Below are 23,530 nucleotides of genomic sequence, written 5' to 3'. Positions count from 1 at the left end.
TCACTCGACAGCTCAGCGGTTCGGCACTTTGAAATCATTCATTCATTCATCTTCCTAACCGCTTGATCCTCACTAGGGTCGCGGGGGGTGCTGGAGCCTATCCCAGCTGTCTCCGGGCAGTAGGCGGGGGACACCCTGAATCGGTTGCCAGCCAATCGCAGGGCACACGGAGACGAACAACCATTCGCACTCACACTCACACCTAGGGACAATTTAGAGTGTTCAATCAGCCTGCCATGCATATTTTTGGAATGTGGGAGGAAACCGGAGCACCCGGAGAAAACCCACGCAGGCCCGGGGAGAACATGCAAACTCCACACAGGGAGGCCGGAGCTGGAATCGAACCCGGTACCTCTGCACGGTGAAGCCGACGTGCTAACCACTGGACTACCGGGCCGCCCACTTTGAAATCAAAATAGAAGTATTCTCTCGTACCTGCTGCTTGCCCCGTTTGAATTCGTGCTTAGCGCCCTCATACCAAATCACCCGTCTCTTAGCCACGGCGAGACAAGACGAGACGGATCGAGGGGATAATCTGGGTTAAAGCACGCTAAAGAGCGGCGCCAGTGTCCGGATGTGGCTCCCAGCCTTCCTCCCGTCTGTCTGACTCTCTTGAGTGTTGGTAAACAAGCAGACGCTGGACCCTTCTGCCGCACTCCAATAGGGCACCTTGTGATGTGGCACAGATAACTCGTGTCGCCTGGGGAGAAGAACTTGAAAAGCATGGGCACACACACACACACAAGAAAAAAAAGCTCAGACGGTGGATTTTGTCATCAAAGTCCCGCGATGGTTCCAAGAGACTGCAGTGAATCCACAAAAGGGGGGCTGGCTCCGTGGGGCGAGATGCTGGTTGGAGTATCCTCAGCTGGCGGGATGAAGAGAGAGACCCTCTCTGTCTTTGTCCAGCCCGTTCATCCCTTTTGGCGCGTGAGGAAGAAAGAGAGAGGAGAAAGCGCAATGCGGTCAAAGCAAAAGAGGAAATCAAACCAGATTAGTTTGATTCAAGTCTGTGAAATTGAAGACTTTGCAATGTGCCTCGCAGGGGTTCGGACAGATTCCGAAGACCTTTCTTGCAACTTGATCTTTCTTCTATGCATTTGTCGCTTGCCTGGGATCTGTTCACGGAATGCTTTTGTTCAAATAGCTCGCCATCTTTATAATGATGCAACTCTGTGCTGGCGTACACTGGAAACGTCAAGTTAGCGCCACCTTTCTTTTAATGTGGGCATGTGTCGGCAGTCGGACGTTGTATCGGTCTGTCGTGGTGAAGAAGGAGCTGAGCCAAAGGGCGAAGCTTTCAATTTACCGGTCGATCTACGTCCCAACCCTCACCTATGGTCACGAGCTATGGGTCGTGACCGAAAGAACGAGATCCCGGATACAAGCGGCTGAAATGAGTTTTCTCCGCAGGGAGTCCGGGCTCTCCCTTAGAGATAAGGTGAGAAGCTCAGTCATCCGGGAGGGGCTCAGAGTCGAGCCGCTTCTCCTCCACATCGAGAGGAGCCAGATGAGGTGGCTTGGGCATCTGATTCGGATGCCTCCTGAGCGCCTCCCCGGTGAGGTGTTCCGGTCATGTCCCACCGGGGGGAGACCCCGAGGAAGACCCAGGACACGCTGGAGAGACTACGTCACCCAGCTTGCCTGGGAACGACTCGGGATCCCCCGGGAGAGCTGGAAGAAGTAGCTAGGGAGAGGGAAGTCTGGGCTTCCCTGCTAAAGCTGTTGCCCCCGTGACCCGGCCCCGGATAAGCGGTAGATGATGGATGGATGGATGGATGGATGTGTCGGCAGTGCTGAGCGAACAAGAGCGACTAAAAGACAGTGATTTTGCGACTTTTCTGCATATTGCAGCCAATGCTTTAAAAAAAGTTGAGGTGCACCAATGCCAAATGTAGTTTTCACGTTCGCGACAATCCAGATCCTTTTTCCTTTTTTGGGGGGGTCAGAAAACTGTCAAAAATGTTGATTGTTGCAAATGTTTGCAAAGGTCGTATTTGGATTAAACACAAACGTCTTCTTTCTTCGACCACAATGCAGAAAAGGTGCGCCAAGAGCAGGCGCTGAAAAAAAAGAATTCATTTGAACTTGTTACACCTCAAGAATTGGAGTGAAAGTCCACATGAGGTGTTTACCTCTCCTTGCTCCCCCCCCTCCCCCATCCCCCAATTTTTTTCAAGCCGCCGACCAACAACAACTATCAATGGAGTGCAGGGGGAGCGGCGCAGACAAATCCTTAAATTTGATATCTTCCCGTCCTGAGAGACGGAAGAGAAGAAGGGGATTATTTCCGTTTGGGAGAGCCAAGAGGGCTTCAGAACGCGGAGAAATCTCCTCTTTGTAAATTGACTTCAAAGATGACCGTCTCATGCCTTTGTGCTTTGACTCGATCTCTTGTGCCTCCTTCTGACCTGCAAAGGGCAGAAAGATAGTGCGATGACCTTTGACAGCCCATCTCAGACCGTCTAAAGCGGGACGGTCGCGATAATTGCTATGGCAACGGCATGTTGCACGTCTTGATAGATTAGCCTGATTCGTTCGGCCCGGTGACTTCTTTCATCTATCTCCGCTCATCATATTTGTTCATATAATGTACGCGGTTGTTGTGAATTATTGTGATTATTTTGTCTCGGTGTCATGATAGTCGCGATGGTCTGTGATGATGAGACGAGCTGCCGTGCTCGAGTCCCTCGATTGATTCTTGGAAACAGTCGATTGAGCAAGCGCCGCTGGGCAGTTTAGAACCTACGTGTTCCATTTGAGGAGAAACAAAGGGAAGGAATAGCCTCACCAAAGAACAAGGCAAAAACACCTCACAGGATGAAGGGCTGATCATTCCAAAAAAAATAAAAATAAAAAAGCTAGGCTGAGTTGTTACGAGAAGCTGAGGATGAGAGATAAAAAGAGGTCAAGGGTGACCGTGCGTAACGTGAGTGAAAGGCAGGCAGAGTGGGGCTGACCTTAACCTGCGAGATTAGATTGGCCTGCCAAGACTGCTTAGAGGGACTGATGGAAGCATCGGAAAGACGCAAGGAGCAAATAGGGCACGCGCTCCTCAGCGCTTAAAATTAGAGCTAAAATCGAGCGTGATGTTTGTGTTGTTGATGCCGCTGTTCAGTCTGCCATGGGCACCTTTGCTATGATAATGAGTTGGGATTTAGAGTACAGCAAAAGTCAATGCACACGGGCAAGGTACAAGAGCTCCCCGATGATCGTATTCGTGAGGCTTCGGGTCTCCACGGTTGAAGTTGTTCATTTGCCATTCATTCATTCATTCATTCATCTTCCTAACCGCTTGATCCTCACTAGGGTCGCGGGGGGTGCTGGAGCCTATCCCAGCTGTCTCCGGGCAGTAGGCGGGGGACACCCTGAATCGGTTGCCAGCCAATCACAGGGCACACAGAGACGAACAACCATCCATGCTCACACTCACACCTAGGGACAATTTAGAGTGTTCAATCAGCCTGCCACGCATGTTTTTGGAATGTGGGAGGAAACCGGAGCACCCGGAGAAAACCCACGCAGGCCCGGGGAGAACATGCAAACTCCACACAGGGAGGCCGGAGTTGGAATCGAACCCGGTACCTCTGCACTGTGAAGCCCACGTGCTAACCACTGGACTACCGGGCCGCCCCATTTGCCATTCCAATTTAAAAAAAAAATAAAAATTCATACGTGGAATGAAATTGGTAACTGAGGGCCACTAATAAAAGCGCAATTTGCAAAATTCCCAGGAACAATATCGAAATGAATATCACTCAACTCTATTTTTAGAGCACGAAGGAGCTCAAAGAGTTGGATGAATTAAAAACAAGGCAAAGATCAATTTGTTCTGTGGATGGAACTGACTCATTGCATTTGTACTCAATTTCTGTTCGCCAGCCAAAAGATTTACTATCGAAAAGTCATATTTCTCACACCAGTCCTGGAGCAGAATACATTTGTTGTAAACTGAGGGGTCACTTTCGACGTGAATGTTACACAACTTAGCGGCTTGCTGAAGTTTAATCCATGCTCGCGTCCTTCCGAATTTTCTGTCCAGATTTAGAGAAGCTTGACTCTGCTTTGTTTTGTTGGCATCCAAAGAGGCATCAGAGGCTCAAACCCATGCAGAATTCTGAAGACCAGCCCCAGTAGTTTGTTAGCAAAAGACCCGACGTTGCATTGAGACACTGGAAGTGCAGGTTAAGCAAGATGGCTGTCAAGACTGTCAAGTCTGTCCACGGTCTCACGCGCCTCTCTCTCTCACACGCACACACATGGAACGCACGAGTCCAACTGAGCGCATGTAGAAAATGGGACAGGTTTAAATAAGACGGCCGTCTAGTCTTGTCACAGGTTACATCTGAAGTCCGCGCACGCGCGCAGCTTCGAGTGTGGCAGGCTGAGTGTCATTCATGCTCTTAGACGCAAGTACACACTCAGAGCCCTACCTTGGCGAAGGAGGCGGACGCACAGCTTGAAGGAGTCGTCGAGACAGGGTTTAAGTGACAGAGGCGCAGGCTGTCTCAAACAAACACTGAGGAGACTTTCCCAAGTGACGGACACACACAGACACACACACACACACACACATCCGCCAGGCTTTGCGACTAAGTGGAGCTGAATGCACCTGTGAGGATTTGTCTGCTCGTTTATCACTGGCTTTATAGATGTGCCACGCACGTACCAACTGTGTCGCCTTGCCGGGATTGATTGTTGCGGTCGCCGTCATCCGGTGGCCAACAATAGGCTAGCAGGTGTCCACGTCCTCACGGTCTGGAGTGAGCAACATTTTATCAAGTTCGAGACAATTTGTCCACAATTTTCAATCACGATAAGTCAATGAGCAGCGATAGACGCCTTTGAAGCACTTGCGATGTTGCTTTTGTTTGGAAATCATTGAAATGTGTTGCGATGATTTGATGAAATCTAACATATCTCTCCATTTTATCCCCCCCCCCCCCCCCAAAAAAAAAGCCACCGGTTTTGCTACATGTAGTATCAAAGAGAGCGGGGCAGACAGCGACGCAGACCTCGACGTGGATGGAGACGACACGTTGGAGTATGGCAAAGCGCAGTACACCGAGGCGGACATCATTCCATGTTCCGGAGCTGGAGAAGACCAAGGAGAAGCCAGAGAGCGGGAGGCACTACGGGGGGCCGTGCTCAAGTAGGAATCCCAAGACCACTAAACACTAAAAAGAAAAATTACCGAAAGAGCACCTTGCCGCTCCATTTAGTCTGCGTCTCCATTTTTACTACATCCTCTACTATTTTATCCACTTGAAAATTATAAATATGGTCACGTAATATTCGAAAACATTTGTGTGCCATGCCTGTAGAATTGACTGCGAACACGAAAGCGGATTTCTTGACTGATATCGATATTGCTCTCTCGTATGTTCAGATCGAGACGCTTCCAAGTTGCGCTGTAGGCTGCTACTCTTGTCTGAACTGTAGAGTAGGACAAGACTATCTTAATTTAAGATTAGATTAATTTAAGATTAAATTAATTTAAGATTAATCTCGAAAGAAAAATGTCTCAAATTTGCGCGTCAATGAGCCAACGGCCCCTTTGAAGAGGCCGTTTTCAGCAGCTGGACTTGATCGTTTGAATCTGTTTTGAAAATACCGATTTTTAAGCATTTTCTGCAAGTTAAACAAAACCCTTTTTTTTTTGTTGCAGCGGAGGCGTGCCCTCCAACAGAATAACGCCCGAGTTCTCCAAATGGGCGAGCGATGGTGAGAAGGCAAATAATTGCAATCGCTGCGACATCGGGAGACGGCGGCAACCGACCCGAAAATGAATCCCGTCCGTGCTTGTTCTGTGTTGACAGAGATGCCTTCAACGAGCAATGGAGAAAGCTGCAAAATGGACCCAAGCGCTCCCTCGTCCTCCACTCCGTCTTCCACCTCCTGCGTCCCACGCACCTGTAAAAACAGCGAGATTGAGAAGTAGGCGTCCCGGACAAATGGCCAAATGTTCATCTGCAGTCCTATTTCAAAGGGAACAAGATGTCTCCCTCACCTCCTTAAGTCCTCAGATCAGACTCGTTACGTCTGATCTGAGGTTACGACTGATCTGAGGACCTAACTCGTCGCCTAAGAGGCGACGGGTTAGACCAGGGTTGGGCAAACTTTTTGCCTCTGGGGGCCGCATTGACTTTTAAAATTTGGCAGAAGGGCCAGGTCAGCACGAGCTATGGTACATTAAAAAAATGCATTTGTTGACAGTCCATATCAAACATCAACAGAACAAAAGCATGAAAGTACTGTAGTAATATACTTTTTAAAAATGACAACAGTGTTGTTGATGACCTATTGTAGCCTGTGTATTGCTGCAGATGGGTTGTGATCATACCAGTAGAAGTAGAGCGATACAGAGGTACTAAGTGGTCGAAGAGACCCCCCCCCCCACCCCCGTGTTTTACAACTTCAAGTCAATGCGCCACCTGGCGGCGAAGTGCCTGTCATTACAAGTCCAATTGAAATGAATGCAATCATTCACATCGAACCTTAGTTGTGGACCAACCTTCGGCGGGCCGGATTAAAAAGACCAACGGGCCGGATTCGGCCCGCGGGCCGTAGTTTGCCCACCTCTGGGTTAGACATAACACTCGTTCAGGGTTGCCTAATCTGTCGATCGCGATCGACTGGGAGCCCGCAGGCTGGTCCCATGTCGATTGTGAGGGGTGTGGGGAAATAGGGAAAGAAAAAAAAAAGGTGTGCAAGAAATTTGATTTCACCATTTCTGGGGCAAAAATCTGCCATTGTATTGCGAGTTGATGTGCCAGCTCGGTTGTGAGTGGCTGAATTAGAACACGCCTTCATCTCGCTATCCGTTAAAGGGAGGCGGCGACTGATTGCAGTGGAAGGAGTGTTCAGATGGCGGGCTCGCACCATTCCTTGCCTGGCTAGTTTCGCCTTTCAATGGGCCCCTTCGTCCCGCTATCCATAAATGAAAATGAGATTTGTCTCCTTTGGTTACACTGATACGTGTTCGCGGGGCAGCCTTCCCGAGCCCCCCCCCACCTCTCTCTTTCTGATCCCAGATGGGTAATGATCTGGTTGTCTCCCGAGGGCATCCTCGTTCCCCCTGCTCATTCCACCGCAAGATAAATGAGCTCTCATGCACGCACACGCATCCACAGACGCACGTACGGAGTCCCTCGGATGCCCTTTGCCCTCCAAGATAAATGGCCCCTCCAATGCCGCCAGTGTGATTGCTGCCAAATTTGGCGCTTGGGTTGGAACAATGCGGAGTGATTTCCATGTGCTTTCTGCAAATAATTGAATCTGTCCCCGATTTCCAAGTGATGAAGCCCGCTTCGACGCCTCACTTCCTGCTCCTCCTCCTGACTCGTGGACTTGTAGTTTCTCCATCGGCGCCGTCTTATTCAATCTTGAGGTTGCGCAGACGTATTTTTCAACTGTCTTTCGCTTTCTGCGTCTCCTTCCCAGACACATTTTGCATCCTCCGTCTTCGCTTTTTACATGCCCTTATGAGACGCCTCACTGATGATGTTCCCGCATACAGAGGGGTGCGCATTAGGGAGAGGCGCGGGAAAATCAATGGCGACTTTGATATTTCATCACATGCGTCACGTGTTGTTAAGGCCTCTGTTAGCTAGCTGTGGCAGCGACCAATTCTCTGATGACAAAAACATGTCCGCCAAACGCAAGCAAATCGCCCTGTGAAGGCTTCAATTGGCTCCGACTTTTGAAAGGGAGTCTCTCGGACGACACGACCAATTGGCAATGTCAACGATTTCGACAAGTCGTCCGTCATGGAAACAAAATCATGGCAGGGTTAGAGGCCAACAGATGATCGTTAACGGCCTCGGTGGCGCGGATTGTAGCATCGGTTAGTCGATTGAGAGCCGCTTTACATCCGCAACATGATGAATCTAAGCATTTTTCTCCAGAGTATATACATGGTGTTGACAGTTGGTTTCCGTCTTTGTAATATCTCTCTCGTCTTCCCGCTCCTCAGAGTAACAGAGGACGAGTCCACGGCGACCACCATGGAGGCTCTGAAGGCTCGAATCAGAGAATTGGAGAAGCAGATACTGAGAGGGGACCGCTACAAGTGTCTCATCTGCATGGTGAGCATCGACGAGCGAGGAAAATTGCCCGTGAATGCTGGCCGCCGTGTTGCCTTTTGTCTGAAGATGCCTCATTTAGTTCCTGTGTACTTGGTTGTCGTATAAAAAAGAAGGAAGGAAGGAAGGAAGGGGGTGGCAAATGAAAATTTGCCCGGTCCCCAGAGCCTCATTTGTGACCTGCAAACTGACAACCATTTTAAGGGACGACAATGTGGGTGTTCCCCACTCATCTTTTTTTTTGTTTTGGTTTTGTTTCACTCAATGTGCGCACATCTCATTTGGTGATCATTGTTTTCGGCATCTTTGGCTGCAGTGGTGTGTGTGGTGTTGTTTTGTGTGTTGTCATGGCATTTGGAGAGCCGCATGGCTTTTGCAAGTCAATTGAGTGTCTCCACAAGCGCACGACAGTATTTGCCCAAAAATGGAAATCTGTCCCAAAAAGTCTGAAACTCGGATGATGTGTGCAACTACGCGACTATGGAGTTTAGTGTGACTATCAACAGTGTATCTTGAGAAAAAGTCGTTAGAAATGGTCACTCACTATTTCAGGGACTTATCTTGAGGACTTATTACAATCCATCAACTCTATCAAATGTAGTTGTGATAGCTGCCACGGATTACCTGTTGGGATGAAGCTCGTTTTTATGTCCGTCCATCTCTACGCAAAATGGCGACATTGGTCAAAAGCTAACCAAGCATTTCGCTGGTCAAGCGATTTCATCCATGTCGAATCAGCCCGGTTCAGAATCTGCGCCCGTTTCCGTAATTTCGGGGCATTGTTGATCGGCCGATCACTAGAAATGAAACCGATTTTGCACGCCGCACGTTACCGGCATTATATCCACCGACTGGGGGGCGTGCCTTTCGCGTCCTCTTTCACGCCCGCACGTTGTCCTCAGTAACGTCCGCCTTTCCTCGACGTAAGCGGCGTGTCGTCACGGCATCAGTCAGTCACCAAAGTCACACAACAGGTCGAACATGATTTGCAAATCGTATTTACGTTGAACACGACGTCCCGACGGCGTTGGAATTTGGTTGCCGTTGGAGGACGCGTGTCCTCTTAACTCAGTCACTCCCAAAGACGTTTTTAAACGTCTTTTCAGACTCGGTCCAGAATTGGCCGGTACTGAATGAGTTAATTGTTCTCTTTGCTGTGTCCTTGCCGGCTGGCTCTCATCAGTATGAGACGTTGGTGTTTTGCATCCATTAGTCGCCCCCGTGCATTTAGACGCGCGCAATCACGACAAGCCACCTGTATGCTGCCACCTTTCGCCCCCTTTCCTCCCCCAACACCCCTCCCATCCCTCCCTTCCGCAGAGGAAGCCCGCAATCCAGTCAGGTGTGGAAATCAAGAGACTAGGGGCATGGCCAGGGCCCCGCCCTTTGGCCGGTGAGCTCAGAGAGAGGCAGCCTAAGTCCCTCCCCCTTGGCTTGTACTACCTGTACAGGGGCCTTGTGATTGGTGGCTACGGCAGCAGCATAAAGAGGCTCCTCCCGCAGCCTCTTCGGAGGGTAAGGCATTCCCGCCCTCCCTTTGACCACCCCCCTCCCTCATTTCTCTGTCCTTTCTGAGAGGAAAACAAGCAAGCGGCGATCAAATTGGATTCATTCGTGGCTGTCTCCCTCATCTTCTCCCCGAGCCTGCTTCCCCCTCGTCCGCTGCTTGTTGCCTGCCTGATATTGTCTGTGCGTGTGTGTGCATAAACGACATGTAGGTCGCTGCTCAAACACCTCCTCCCCCCCATGCTGCCTTGCTCAGTGGTTCTGTGGCTGCCGGTACTGTCGCGTCATGGTCCGTGGTGTGATGCGCCCGAGTGGTCAGGGTTGGTCTTTGTCGTACAGTGCTTTGTACTTGGTTTTGTTTTTTGTTTTTGGTCAGTTTCGCGAGATGCCGGCCATTTATTGTGTCGCATGAACGTGGCGTCAACCCGTCCATTCTCTGTATCTGCAGGATTCCTACACGATGCCCCTCACCTCCATACAGTGCTGGCATGTCCACTGTGAAGAATGCTGGCTCAGGACTCTGGTATGTTTCCACACGCCACGCGCAGGGGTTGGCATCAATCAGTACATATTTCACTCGCATCCTTCTTATGTCAAAAGGACACCTCCCGTCTCGTGCGCAAAAGCTGCTAGCCTAAAACGATGGCGTCATTTTTCTTTGAAAGAAAATTCAAAATGGCAGACTTCCTGTTAGCTTTAGCATATCACCTCCAAGGACCCTGCCGTCACCGTTAGATTTTGTTCAGACACGGTGAGGACCGCAACCGTCACTGATCCGGCAGCCCGCACCACCCGCACCGTAGTAGAGTTGGCGCTGTCGCGAGCTGAAGTTGACCCGCCTGTCTTATTTCGCCCGTTGTCCGCAGGGGAACAAGAAGCTGTGTCCTCAGTGCAACACCATCACCTCCCCCGGAGACCTACGACGCGTCTACTTGTAAAGAGCCCGGTCTCCGAGCCTCAGCCACCACCGTGGAGTTCATTCTTGTCGTCGTTTTGTTTCCCCCTGCCCGGCAATTCTGTGGACCAGGTTGTCGGGTGCCAAACCTTACAAAAAAAGAAAGTTATGGGAATTGAACTGGCTCGAATGAACGAATGACATGAGCAGCGCTCACCGTCTGTTGCTGCCACAATAACACTGGGGAGGGCGGGCTGGGGCTGGACAGTCCTCCACAATATTGCGTGTCATCTACTGATGTCCTGTTAGCCAGCAGACATCCTGACACATCTTGACTCACCTACGTTTGTCCTGCTGAGAACTTTGAGCTCCACCGGAGCTTGACATGTTAGCAAATTCTGAACGAGCCGACCTCCAAGACTGGAACCATGTGCCCTGACTCTTTTTCAACATCCCAGTGGACTCCATTCAACTTGATGGAAAACTTTCTGTTGTTGTTGTTGTTGTTGGTTTCCCTTATTATATGCAGAAAGAAAACTCGAGAAGAGGCCTGTCCGTGACAGCTGAGCTTTCTGACCAACTGAGAAGAATCTCCCCAGTCATTTCCCTGAGGTGGACTCCTCCTTGACCTCTTGTCCGAGATAAAACTCCTTTTTGGTTTCTTCAGGAAAAAAAAAATTAAAAATCCCCGCCCATTCAAGATGCAGTCCAACCACATGTCATTACAGTTGTGTACGTTTACAAAGTTAGAGTTTCAACAATGTGGAGTACACGCACGCACACAACACAAATGCATAAACGAGTGTACAATATTTAAGTTGTGTTTTTAGTCAGAAGGGTCTAGGTAACAACAAAAAAAAACGGCTGAAATTAAAAGAAGCCTTCTGTATTTTCCAAAACAAGATGGTTTGAAGATGTTCATTGTACAGAAAAAAAAGACGACTCAAAAATAGCTGGTCAAGATTTAGGTGTACTTTGACAGAATACCTCCCGATAATTGAGTGTAGCGCTTAAGAAAAAAAAAAAGAGGCAAGTGATGATCTTCTGTTTGTTTTTCTGGTTGGGAGTGACATCCGACATCCCAAGACTCCCAAATTCATGTCAAGCAAGCAGGGCGATGAAGCTGCTGCTCTTTGCTCCCAATACTCTATACGCTTTGAGAATAGCTGCGGATCCTTCCTTACGTTTTAACCGAATGACTCTCTGACAACAAAAGTCATTTTCCTTCATTCTCATACTGCATGCCGCAACGGTCAAAAAAGGGACAACCAGACTTTTCCAGCTCACTGAGAGGAAGCCTCTGGAAAAATGCAGTGTGGCCCGTGCAGAACCGGCCACAACTCCGCAGCTTAACCCCCCCACCCCACCCCTTGTCCTCCGATGGCAGCACCCGAGGTGGTGGTGCGCTTTGTGTTTGTAAAACTATGTATTCTGTGGTGTCTGTATTGATGGTAAAAATGCTGAGGAAAAAAACAAAACAAAGAAAATAAAACATTCTTAAGTAACACGAGTGGTCCTGTTGACAAACCCTGGGTCGTCATATATGAAGAAAAAAAAATTCTGTTTGTGAACATTTTAATAGGATTTGGAAGCTTCATTGTGACAAATCCGATCAATCCACTGTGCCACCATGGAAACGCACCTTTGCCCCATATCACCACGACACCTGGACCAAGTGGGCACGAGGCAATTCCTCGAATTCCACTGTTTACATTTTTTTTTTTGTCTCTTCACTCCGTATCTGACAACCTCCCAGAACACTTTAATCGCAGAGAGTAACCCGGATCTCATGTGCCATTCCTGGCTCTGTTGATGGATTCAAATATGCCCCAAAGATGACAAATTGCACAAAATGAATTATGTCACAATTATTTTGTGTCTTGTATATTCTTGGAAATGATACGTTTTTCCCGTTTGTAAATTACATTTGACATTAATTAAATGATTGTAAATCTCACATGACCCATTTGGTTCTTTTGTCTGTTTCCCCTTGCTTGATAATAACGAATGTAAAACCTCTGGCAAAAAAAAAAGGAATCATCGGCCTCTGAGGGTGTTGTTTCACTTGTTACATGTAGAAAAGGCAGTAAGCCGTTTCTAGCCGAAAAAAACGACCACGTATATTAAGCCGTTTCTAGCCGAAATAAACGACCATGTATATTAAGGCATTTTTAGTATAAAAAAAAGGACCATGTATAGTAAGGCGTTTCTAGCCGAAAAAAACGACCATGTATAGTAAGGCGTTTTTAGCCGAAAAAAACGACCATGTACAGTAAGGCGTTTTTAGCCGGAAAAAAAACGACCATGTATATATAGTAAGGCATTTTTAGTAAAAAAAAACACCATGTATAGTAAGCCGTTTTAAGCCGGAAAAAAAAACGACCATGTATAGTAAGGCGTATGTAGCCGAAAAAAACGACCATGTATAGTAAGGCGTTTTTAGCTGAAAAAAAAACGACCATGTATAGTAAGCCGTTTTTAGCCGAAAAAAACGACCATGTATATATAGTAAGGCATTTTTAGTAAAAAAAAAAAAACATGTATAGTAAGGCGTTTCTAGCCGAAAAAAACGACCATGTATAGTAAGGCGTTTTTAGCCGAAAAAAACGACCATGTACAGTAAGGCGTTTTTAGCCGAAAAAAACGACCATGTACAGCAGGCATGTCCAAAGTCCGGCCCGCGGGCCAAATCCGGCCCGCGGTCGAATTTCATCCGGCCCTCGGCCCCTGTCATAAAGTCAGTGCCGTCTGGCCCGCAGGTTGGGCGCAATGGAACACGTGTTGCATTGACTGAGGTCTCGTAGACTGGTGAGTGATGTTTCATAGAGTACTGCTTCCCTCTAGTGGCTAAATGAGTAATAGCATTCACTGAATGAGTAATAGCATTTAGACACTAGAGGACATCACTCACGAGTTAACAAGACATCACTCCGTGTTTATATTGACTGATATGTCATATTTCAAATGATCCTTGCAGTTGTGGATATGTGTATTGCTTGTTCATTTCCCTGTTGTTCGAGTCAAAGGTTTTGTGACTATTGAAAAGTCATGGTGATACATTTTGTGTTTCAAATCAATCAATGTGCACTCAGGAGACTTCTGTTTTAGAAAAAGTCAAGTGAATAAGCAGTTGCATGTGATATACCTGTTTCAAATGAACCAAAAGAAATTCTTAAGATTGTTGAAATTAAAATAAAAATGGAAATGTGAAACAGACTGGCTTACTAAAATTTGTTGAACAATATTGTTGTTCAATGTAAAGAATGTCAGCCAGGGTCGGCCCCCCGACATTTTACCACATAAAATCTGGCCCCCTTGGCAAAAAGTTTGGACACCCCTGATGTACAGTAAGCCGTTTTTAGACGGAAAAAAAACGACCATGTATATATAGTAAGGCATTTTTAGTAAAAAAAAAACACCATGTATAGTAAGCCGTTTTAAGCCGGAAAAAAAACGACCATGTATAGTAAGGCGTATGTAGCCGAAAAAAACGACCATGTATAGTAAGGCGTTTTTAGCCGGAAAAAACGACCATGTACAGTAAGGCGTTTTTAGCCGGAAAAAAACGACCATGTATATATAGTAAGGCATTTTTAGTAAAAAAAACGACCATGTATAGTAAGCCGTTTTTAGCCGAAAAAAACGACCATGTATAGTAAGGCGTTTTTAGCCGGAAAAAACGACCATGTACAGTAAGGTGTTTTTAGCCGGAAAAAAAACGACCATGTACAGTAAGGTGTTTTTAGCCGGAAAAAAAACGACCATGTATATATAGTAAGGCATTTTTAGTAAAAAAAAACGACCATGTATAGTAAGCCGTTTTTAGCCGAAAAAAAACGACCATGTATAGTAAGGCATTTTTAGTAAAAAAAAAAAAAACGTCCATGTATAGTAAGGCATTTTTAGTAAAAAAAAACCGACCATGTATAGTAAGCCGTTTTTAGCCGAAAAAAACGACCATGTAGAGTAAGGCGTTTGTAGCCGAAAAAAAAACGACCATGTATAGTAAGGCATTTTTAGTAAAAAAAAAAAACGTCCATGTATAGTAAGGCATTTTTAGTAAAAAAAAAACGACCATGTATAGTAAGCCGTTTTTAGCCGAAAAAAAACGACCATGTATAGTAAGGCATTTTAGTAAAAAAGAATTTGCATGGTGCTGAAGTCAAAGTTTGGGCCAGCCTGAAAAGTAGGAGACATTTACACTCGTTCAATGCACCATCATGATTATTTTTTTGACTTTTTTTTTCTGCCCCAGGCAGCAGTAAACATGATCGGCTCCCTGCTCTCGAAAGACCCAACAGTGTACCTCCCTGGTAAGTTTCATGTCCAACACATCTTTGTCTGCACAAGAAATTGACTTACGTGTAACTCACGGCGGCGGCTTTTGTTATCGTCTACTCTGCAAAAGAAGTAAAGCTTGATTACAAAGAACACTTCAACTCAACTTCATTTTAAAACACATCATTACAAACTAACTTTAAAAAAAACTTTTTCTGAATTTTTTTCAATTTTTTCCCCCAAAACTTTTAGGGCATATCTTGAAGAACTACAGATTTCAAGGGCAGCTGATCCACTGAGCTGGTGGAAATACCGAGCTTACGTCTAATGGAGAGTAGATTGTGCATTGTAGCAAGATCTGTCCCGTCAGAGAGGGTGTTCTCAAAGACTGGACAAATTGAAGCGTTCCAAGTTGAAGTATTTAGTTTTGTTGACTGCAAATTTAAAATAAAGCAAGGAGTAGCCTATGTTTGTTTTGTTCATTGCTGCTGTTGCAGTTAATACTCACTATTTTTGTTATGATGCAGCATGTTTGATTGTTGTTGGTTGAAGTTTAATTTTGTTGCTTGTTTATTGTTTGGAGCCTTTTTAATATTCAATAAAATAAGTAAAAAGCCATTTCTTTACGTTGATAATTGTTGCTATTTGCAGTCACTAGAGTGCAATATTTAGTTCACCAAGTCATTTATCAAAATGTAATATTTGTCATAAATATTTAAAAGAAAAGCTAAAGTTAAAAGAGCTGTTTGAGAGCCAAAAAGAGCCGGCTCTTTTCACTCAGCCGATCCAAATGAACCGGACCACGGAAAAGAGCCGAAAATCCCACCACTAGTGCAGAACAGTGTTTTCACCGTTCACGTCGAGTTTAAACAAAAGGCAGCAGCGACATCTGGCGGATTTAAAGATACAGTAACTTTTCTTCCTTTTGTCCCAACAACATGAACTCAAAAGCACACACTGGGGGTGGCCAAATGTGTGTGAAATGATGATGATATATTTTTTAACCATTTTTAATGTTTGGCTGCTCATTTCATGGCAAATCAGCAACTCGGTCTTGTAAATTAGCAAACGTGACTCAAATATCAGTACTTCACCAGCCATGAATCTCGCGCGTAACTGTTTCATCGCAAATAACAATTCATTCATAAGATTGAATGTTCACTTTTCAAACAGAGCGGAGATTTAACAGCATGGCCGTTTGTAAATGTCTGGGGGCAGCTGCCCCCACTCACAACAGCCACATCATTAGGCACAATCCACCGAGAGCCAGTACAAGTGCTGTACGGTATCTTGAATGCGCTATAAACGATGCTTTTACGAAGGTCATGTCAGGTGTTAGTGTTGGAGAACCAGCCATCGTATGTGATCTCATAATTCTACCCGCAGTGACTCAATCATTCCACATGGAGTCACTGTCAGGCAGTGAAAATGTCCTTCTTGTCACGCAGAATTTCTTAAGGCAATGTGACCAGTCTCCGCAATATACAGCAGGGGTCCCCAAACTTTTTTGCCCCACGGGCCGGTTTATGTCAGACAATATTTTCAGAGACAGGCATTTAAGGTGTGGCGGAAATAATACAACAAAATAATATGCTACGAGCTGCATGAAAATTGTGGCGTTTTCGAAATATAATAACAATAAACACAAGGAGCGTACAATCAATCTGGCCGCAACACCCTGATCGCGATGGTAATGTTTAATGCATTCAAAATACGATACAATGCAAATTTAAAGTGCATGAAAATGACGACTCACCACAGCCCGAGCTTGATTTTCTGCAACCAGACGGTCCCATCTCGTGGTAATAGGAGACAATGACACCTCAAGTGTGTGTTTTATGTCCAGTCTACTTCGTAATTTTGTTTTAGTCGCCGTTGCTGCAGAAAACCCCCACCTCACACAGGTAGCATGTCGGAAATAGCAACAGTGCTATTGTGGCGATCTCCGAATATTCAGACATAACTTTAATCCAGTTGTCTCGAACGTTCTTTTAAGGCCGCCGTCATTTGCGATCTCCAGCAGTTTTTTAAAACTAATTTTTTAAAGGTTTTTTTTAGCGTAATCGGTCACGTGACGCAGAAGCGTTATTTGACGCGTGACAGAGACGGATGTAACGGGGAATCCGGTAATTTTCATAATAAAACATATATATATGTATAGTGAGAGAGAGAGCATTAAATCCATATTTAAAGCTTAAAAGTACACTTGACTGTGCAGAGCATTGGCATTTGTAAATCTGTCTGTAAAAATGATGTCAGCACTAAAATTCACAGGAAAAACTCGGTCGGTTCGTTAGATTCTTAACTGTCTTACATTTTTGGCTGATTGAAAATGATCAGGAGGTTAATAAGTCATGTTTTTTCTTCTTTTTTTGCCTCTTCCACAAAAGCTTGCAGTTGTACCGACTTCAAATCGGTGAGCTTTCAACACGTAACGGAGGAATTACATATCAAGAAATATATGTCTCAAAATGAAGCCCGAGGTGAATACCAAAATGCAAATGAGCGGTGGTTGCGGTTGGCTGCACTGTGTACACATACCTGTGAACTTTTATAAACTACCCAAAAAATCCTTATAAAGAGCAAAAAATCCTTATAACATATCAAAGCATTTTATGTCAAAATAACGGCAGAGAAAAAAACCCCACGAAATTTTCAATGATATTTATTGTAGATCTCCATAATACAATGTTTGGTTAATGTCTAATCATCATTCTACTTAGTGACATTAGTGTGTTCAGAGTTGTATTCCGGAAATGAAAGCATTCGAGTAGACGAGCACCATTCTGGGCAAAAGCAAACGGAACTACCCGTTGGGGGGGGGACAAAAAACGGAAATTTTCAGAATCCGTATGCTTTGTGCGATACGGCCATATACGTAAGATTCGCCACAAAATCCGTATGAACTATGGCTAAACCGTATGAGTTGACAGGTATGTGTACATTGCGTAACTTTGACATGATGCGCAAATGCTAATCGTGAATTTGGTTGTCTCCGTCAAGTCTTTCCCCTTTGGCGGAGCTCTGCGGCTTCACGCCTTTGGAGTGAAGCGCGCTGCATTTTCTCCTTGTTGGTTTGTTGGTTGTGGTGTCACCTGTTGTACTTTGAGCCAAAGTCTTCTCTTAGCAGAAGAACTTGATACGCGCTGGCTTCGACGCCGCTGAGTTGCTTGAAGCTGTTGTCTTGTGAGCCGCCTGTCAGCTGCTCATGCTCAAATACTTGTTTAGTAATTATGCCGCTCCAAGTTGGATCAGACACCCTTGCTCTCTCTCTCTCTCCCTTCCCCCCTCTCTTCCTCGCAGCTGTCTTAAAGAAAAGAAACAATAGTCTGGTCATTTCCTATTTCCATTAGTGAAATAATAATTATGAAAGAATAATTACAGGTCAAAAACAAACGATGACGCTTTATGATTCAATCCAGGTCGATGCTTTGTGTATTTTTTTGCCATATGGTTTTTACTTTCTTCCGCACATTTTTCTTGCGCCGCTTTTGTTTTATTTTATATGATTTAGTTGTGTTTAGTTTTTGTTTATTGCTCTATTAACTTTGTGTGGGTGAGGAGTAACTACATTTCTCTAAATACAAAATCTGAATACAAATATGTGTTCCCCTCGGGCTAAAATGGGTTTATAGTTATAGGCTGTTGCTTTGCCATTTACTTGCAAACGCATTTACACGTGGAGATTTCATTTGTGAGGGCATTTTTTTTTTTCATCACAGATTTACAGTTGCAAGACAACATGCAAAGTTGGCGAGCGGTGTGCCACTGTCATGTTACTCCTTCTTACTATGATGATAATTAGTTGTTGTAGTTGTCATGCTATTTAATCAAGTATTAGACAAAGAGGCCGTGAGAGGAGAAAAAGTCAAATAAAGGAAATAAGGAGCTCACGTCAAGTCTGCTCGCGCCATCATCAAGCGTTTCTTTCATCTTGATCTTCTTTGCCTGCACGTGTGTGTGTGTAAGTGTGTGTGTGGAGGGGGGTACAATAGGGGGTGGGGGTGGAATACAGGTTTCCGGTGTCTTGAAAGAGTAAGATGACAACATGAGATAAAAGGGTGTAAGAATTTGTGAGTCTGTTTGGTGGGTGCGTGCACCCACCTTCCCCAATAAACGGGTTTGTTGTCTTGATACCAGTGAATACACCAAAAAAATAAAAATTAAAAACATTTAAAATCCACGCACGCTCCCCATACCAACTTGAAACATTATTCACCATCTCCATAAAAATGTCCTACGCTTCCGCATCAACAACCCCCCCAGGACGTTGTAGGTGACCAGAGGACAAAGAGAAGACAGTCGTTTAAAATAATAAAATAAAAAGAACCATCATGATGTCAGACTCCCCAAGAAGGGTCGTACGTTCCCCAAAGCGCTTTGCTTAACCGAAAATTACATTTTGCATGCAAATGATGTTTGCATGGGTAAGGACTCGTAAGGGCACAGACAAGTTGGCCCACACGTTGAAAGGAAATGATCAAAGAATACACATATTTAATAGCTTTCTCCCTTCGGGGAACGAGGCAAAACAAACCTGCTTGTCTTATTGTAGCAGGGCGACAAATTCACCGGAGGCGCGTGTTTCATCAGGCGCACGTTGGCGAAAGCGACTAAAACAGACAACATCACGGAGCCATTCGAGAGTTAAACCGAGAGAGGCTGTCAAAAATGAATTCAATCGTAAAACATTTTGAAGTCACTCATAAAATTGCAATAAGACTCCCGTTTTCTATCCGGGCAATGAGCTTCATTCATTTTGTTCTGGTGTGGCCTCCTACACGGACGGCTCTTGCATTCAACATCCTCAGAGTTGAGTTGAGATCATGCAGGTGTCCCGTGAGTCGCACGTTTTGCGACCAGGCTAAAGACGGTCCTGTGTGCGGAGACGGCTGCATTCCAAAGGCACAACGCAACGATCGTCTGTTCGCGTCGGCATATTTGAGATACTCAGAAAATCTGAAAAATAAAGTCAATGGCAAGGGTTTGTGAGTTTGTGTAGAGGAAATCCCGACCCAACTTATTGGGAGACCTGACGTGGAGGCATGGGACATAATTTTGCAGCGTCATCGGCAAAAAGTGACTTAAGCATTCGCGATTTTTCCAGAAAGCCACTGAATTTGTGGCGATCCCTTTCGGTGTACCGCGGGCAGGGAACGAGTCTGTTTGCTGACTCGGCTCCTGTAATCTTTCCAAAGCTTTACTGTGAGGCGATGTAACGTTGGGTTAATCTTTTTTGAAAGGTGCTTAGGAAAGCAATCATTGTAAGGAGCTCATCATCACCAAATGGTAAGATGTAGATAAGGTGCTGCAAAAATAACGCCTTGACGGGAACATATCACGACGTGGTCCAAAGTAGTGTAGCCAGTTACATTTTTGTCATATAACGAGAGTTACTGTCGTATACGTGACGTTTTGGCAACACAGTACAGTGCTCCTTATTTTTTTGTGTGAGAGCCCACCGCCTTGCAGATTACCTTCAGGTCACGCTTAAATTTGACAGGAGCTAATCCAGTCACTAAAGTCGAAGTTTGTCAAATGGGAAGAGTCGAGCGTGGTTGTTTTTGTTAAGATTTTGACAAACAATGCTTTGTTAGTGGAGACTTAAAGTGCCGCTGTTGTCGTGTTTGCCGACATCGGGGCACACACCCACTGGAGACGTGCATTAGCAGCTTGCCAAAGCTTCTGCCAAAATGCAAGAGTATTATTCGGGGAGGTGATTTGAAATTTGAGACCAAAGCATCCCTTGAGTGAGCATCAATTGATGGAAAGATTGCATTTTAATTGCCACGGAAAGTTTCGTCGTGGGTAGTACAGGTGGCTTTTCTGCCATTGTTTTACCGGCGCATTTCTTTCAGTGCTCATTTAATCGTTTGGTCATTAAACAACATTACCAGTCACACAAACGCAAACATTCAGGTTGTGTCTCGCTGCCGATGAGGAGGGTGAAAAGAGCAACGGTGGTTGTATTTTGTTGTATTTTTTCAAATTAGCCTTCAATAACGATTCATATTATATGTTGGCGTTAAGCTAGTTGACTTAGCAGGGTTTGAATTTTGAACTTCAATGGAACTGAGCTTCGTAGTTTAGAAGTCTTGTCGCGGCCGTGCTATTTTTTTAATGAGCTTTCTATTGCGTTTTCATATTATACGTTAGCATGAGGCTAGCTAGGTTAGCTTGACTTCTTCCATGGAGGCGCAAGAGAAAATAGCTTAAAGTTCACAGCTAGCCAGCATGAGCAGATGTTAAGGAATCATTGGGAGGGGTTGCGCCACATGGGCCGCCTTGTATTTTACTTTTAATAACTGGAGGTACTTTTACCAATCTGCTCGATTGACTTCAAAGTATGTTTTTACTGTTTGTTTGTTTGTTTGTTTTTCTTTCCCGAAGGCATGCGTTCTTTGTTCTTTGCTCAGTTTTTTTTTCCTCATGGGACATTTGAAAATCAGAAGTTAAGAGAAATGCGCATGTAAACACAGTCAAACTCATTCTCAATGGTTCTTCTTGAAGTTGTTTGCTTGGCAAATATCAGCCATAACTGTTTTAGTTGAAATTTAAAGTTTGCAAACACGAAAACACAAATACAAAAAAAACATTCTTGTGTATTTAGTGACAGGACTTTGAAGTTTGAAGGAATGATTGTTATGGAAATTGGGGATGCATTTTAAAATGGGGAAAAGTCATGCAAATTTGGTATGGATAATAGAACACGCCAATACACTGTGTGTTATTAAAACTTCAAACGCCGCACTTCTTTTTTTAGTTTTCACGTTCTTGAATTGATTGTTCACAACTTAGATGCACATTAGTGATGAGAATTCAAGACATTATAAATTTGAGTTATATACACTGTCAACATCAGCCTCCCCATTCCGTTTCCCATCCTGCACTTGTTGGACTCGCAGCGCTCCCTCTCCCGCCCCGCATCTGCCTACCCGCATGGAGGCCGAGGGATTTTGATATTGTCCCAGACAATGGACAATTTGGGTGATTTCCTGTGTGCCAGTGTCATATGAATTTGTCCCGAGGCCGAGCTGATCCCGAGCCTTTTGTCTGTCTGGCTTGAGCTGTGGAAGTCAGACTTCCCTCTTTCTCTCCGTCTCTTTTCATGTGGCCCGCGTGAATGAGCCCGCTCCACGGCTATTGTGGCGTGATTTAGTGATCGGCTCGCTGGGTCCGATGACCGAGGGCTCGACGTGCAGTCTTAACTGCGTATTTGATACTAGTAGCCGTGGCTTTCACAGGGATCGTCTCTCCACGTAGGATCGGCGCGTGCATTGTGGCCAACAATCCCTTTTGTTTGGCTGAAGAAAAGACCTTTTTCAAGCCAAGATTATCATATTGCCAATTCGAAGATTTGAATGTCAAAGTTGCATTAACTCATTCAATACCGGACGTTTTTCTCAAGTTGGGAAAGCCGGCGCCTGGCGCCTTTTCGACATTTTAACCTTTTACCATTCTTTAGTAGACAGCAGTTGAACAGGTTTCTTGTGAAAATACCACCCCCCCCCCCCCCCCCCCCGGGCACAAAAAAATGAGAAAAAGAGCATTGGTGGAAGGAGGCATTTCTAGTAGAACTTTCATTTTGATACAATTTTTTTAACATTTGTGATACCTCAAATATCTAAACAAGGCTTTCCTCGTAAATGACAAAATAACACAAAAAAGACACATTGATTTCAAAATAAGAGTTCACGACAAGAAAAATACTGCACTGATGCATGAACTATGCATGAACTTTGAACTTTATCCATGATCTCACCCTCACACTGACTTCAGACGCCACTTCGCCACGTGAGATCTCACCCGCTCACACCACGTGTGGACCAAGATTTGATCAAAGCCATTCCTGCCCTCTAGTGGTGATTTATCAGAATGAAATCATTCCCACAGCCTTGACCTTTACTGAGGAGCTGTGTGAAACCTTTTATTTTTCCATCCATCCGTTTTCTGATCCGCTTATCCTCACACGGGTCGCAGGGGGTGCCGGAGCCTATCCCAACTGTCTTCGGGCAGTAGGCGGGGGACACCCTGAACCGGTCGCCAGCCAATTGCAGGGCAAACTGAGTGTTCAGTCAGCCTGCCGTGCATGTTTTTGCAATGTGGGAGGAAGCCGGAATACCCGGAGAAAAGCCAAGCGGGCACGGGGAGAACATGCCAACTCCACACAGGGAATTGAACCCGGTGTCTCGGCACTGTGAGGTCGACGTGTTAACCACTGGACCACTGAGTTACCCATTATTAAGATTTTTTTTTTTCATTTAAAACACCCAAAACATATTTGTACGTTTTGGCACTAAAGGCAACGAAAAATGATGATAAAGATGACGTTCATTTTATGCTTAATAAGATGAAATGAACTTGAGGCCAGCTGTTTTTTCACCGTCGTGACTTGGTGGAATTCCTTAAGTGTGATTCATGTGGAATGGATGATGAGTTAAGCTTTTGATTAGAACTGACATCAGGGAGTGTATGTGTGTGTTATTAAACACTGGATTGACATGGAGAAAATGATCTCAATCAGGAAATGTCAGCCTGAATGTTGGGTTCTTGTGGGTTTTTTTTGCACCAGCATGTTTTTGTCCCTACAATTTAATTAACCATGAATGTCAATAAAGAATTCAAAGAGATATGCTGCAGGATTCTTGACAGAAGCTAATTTTTCTTGTGACTGGAAGTCCTCTTCATGCTGTTGTCAAAACCCTCCAGAATTGCGCCTGTTGTTGTTCAACATATTTTAGTCAAAGTGAAGTCAAACACGGGTTCT

General features: G+C 45.2%; 2 protein-coding genes across 8 annotated transcripts in view; one reads left to right on the top strand and one right to left on the bottom strand.

The window, feature by feature from the left end:
* The window catches only part of rnf220a (ring finger protein 220a), a 112,723-nt gene extending 100,278 nt beyond the window's left edge, over positions 1–12,445 (top strand). For 4 of the 7 annotated variants that reach the window (XM_052088760.1, XM_052088762.1, XM_052088759.1 and 1 more), the window contains 6 exons: positions 4,960–5,152; positions 5,669–5,724; positions 5,820–5,937; positions 7,976–8,087; positions 10,039–10,113; positions 10,457–12,445. In XM_052088760.1, coding sequence (XP_051944720.1) covers positions 4,960–5,152; positions 5,669–5,724; positions 5,820–5,937; positions 7,976–8,087; positions 10,039–10,113; positions 10,457–10,528 — 626 coding nt within the window. In that variant the 3' untranslated portion in view covers positions 10,529–12,445. Of the gene's footprint in view, positions 1–4,959; positions 5,153–5,668; positions 5,725–5,819; positions 5,938–7,975; positions 8,088–9,404; positions 9,600–10,038; positions 10,114–10,456 lie in introns of all 7 variants that reach the window. The other 3 variants (XM_052088757.1, XM_052088756.1, XM_052088758.1) reach the window with 1 other exon arrangement.
* selenop2 (selenoprotein P2) overlaps positions 1–23,530 on the bottom strand; it is a 224,777-nt gene that overhangs the window by 195,848 nt on the left and 5,399 nt on the right. The gene's annotated exons all lie outside the window — the stretch shown is intronic.

The sequence above is a fragment of the Hippocampus zosterae genome, chromosome 15 (assembly GCF_025434085.1).
Source record: "Hippocampus zosterae strain Florida chromosome 15, ASM2543408v3, whole genome shotgun sequence".
NCBI lineage: Eukaryota > Metazoa > Chordata > Actinopteri > Syngnathiformes > Syngnathidae > Hippocampus > Hippocampus zosterae.
Note: the sequence above shows the minus strand (reverse complement) of the source record. Positions and strands in the feature narration are given on the sequence as shown.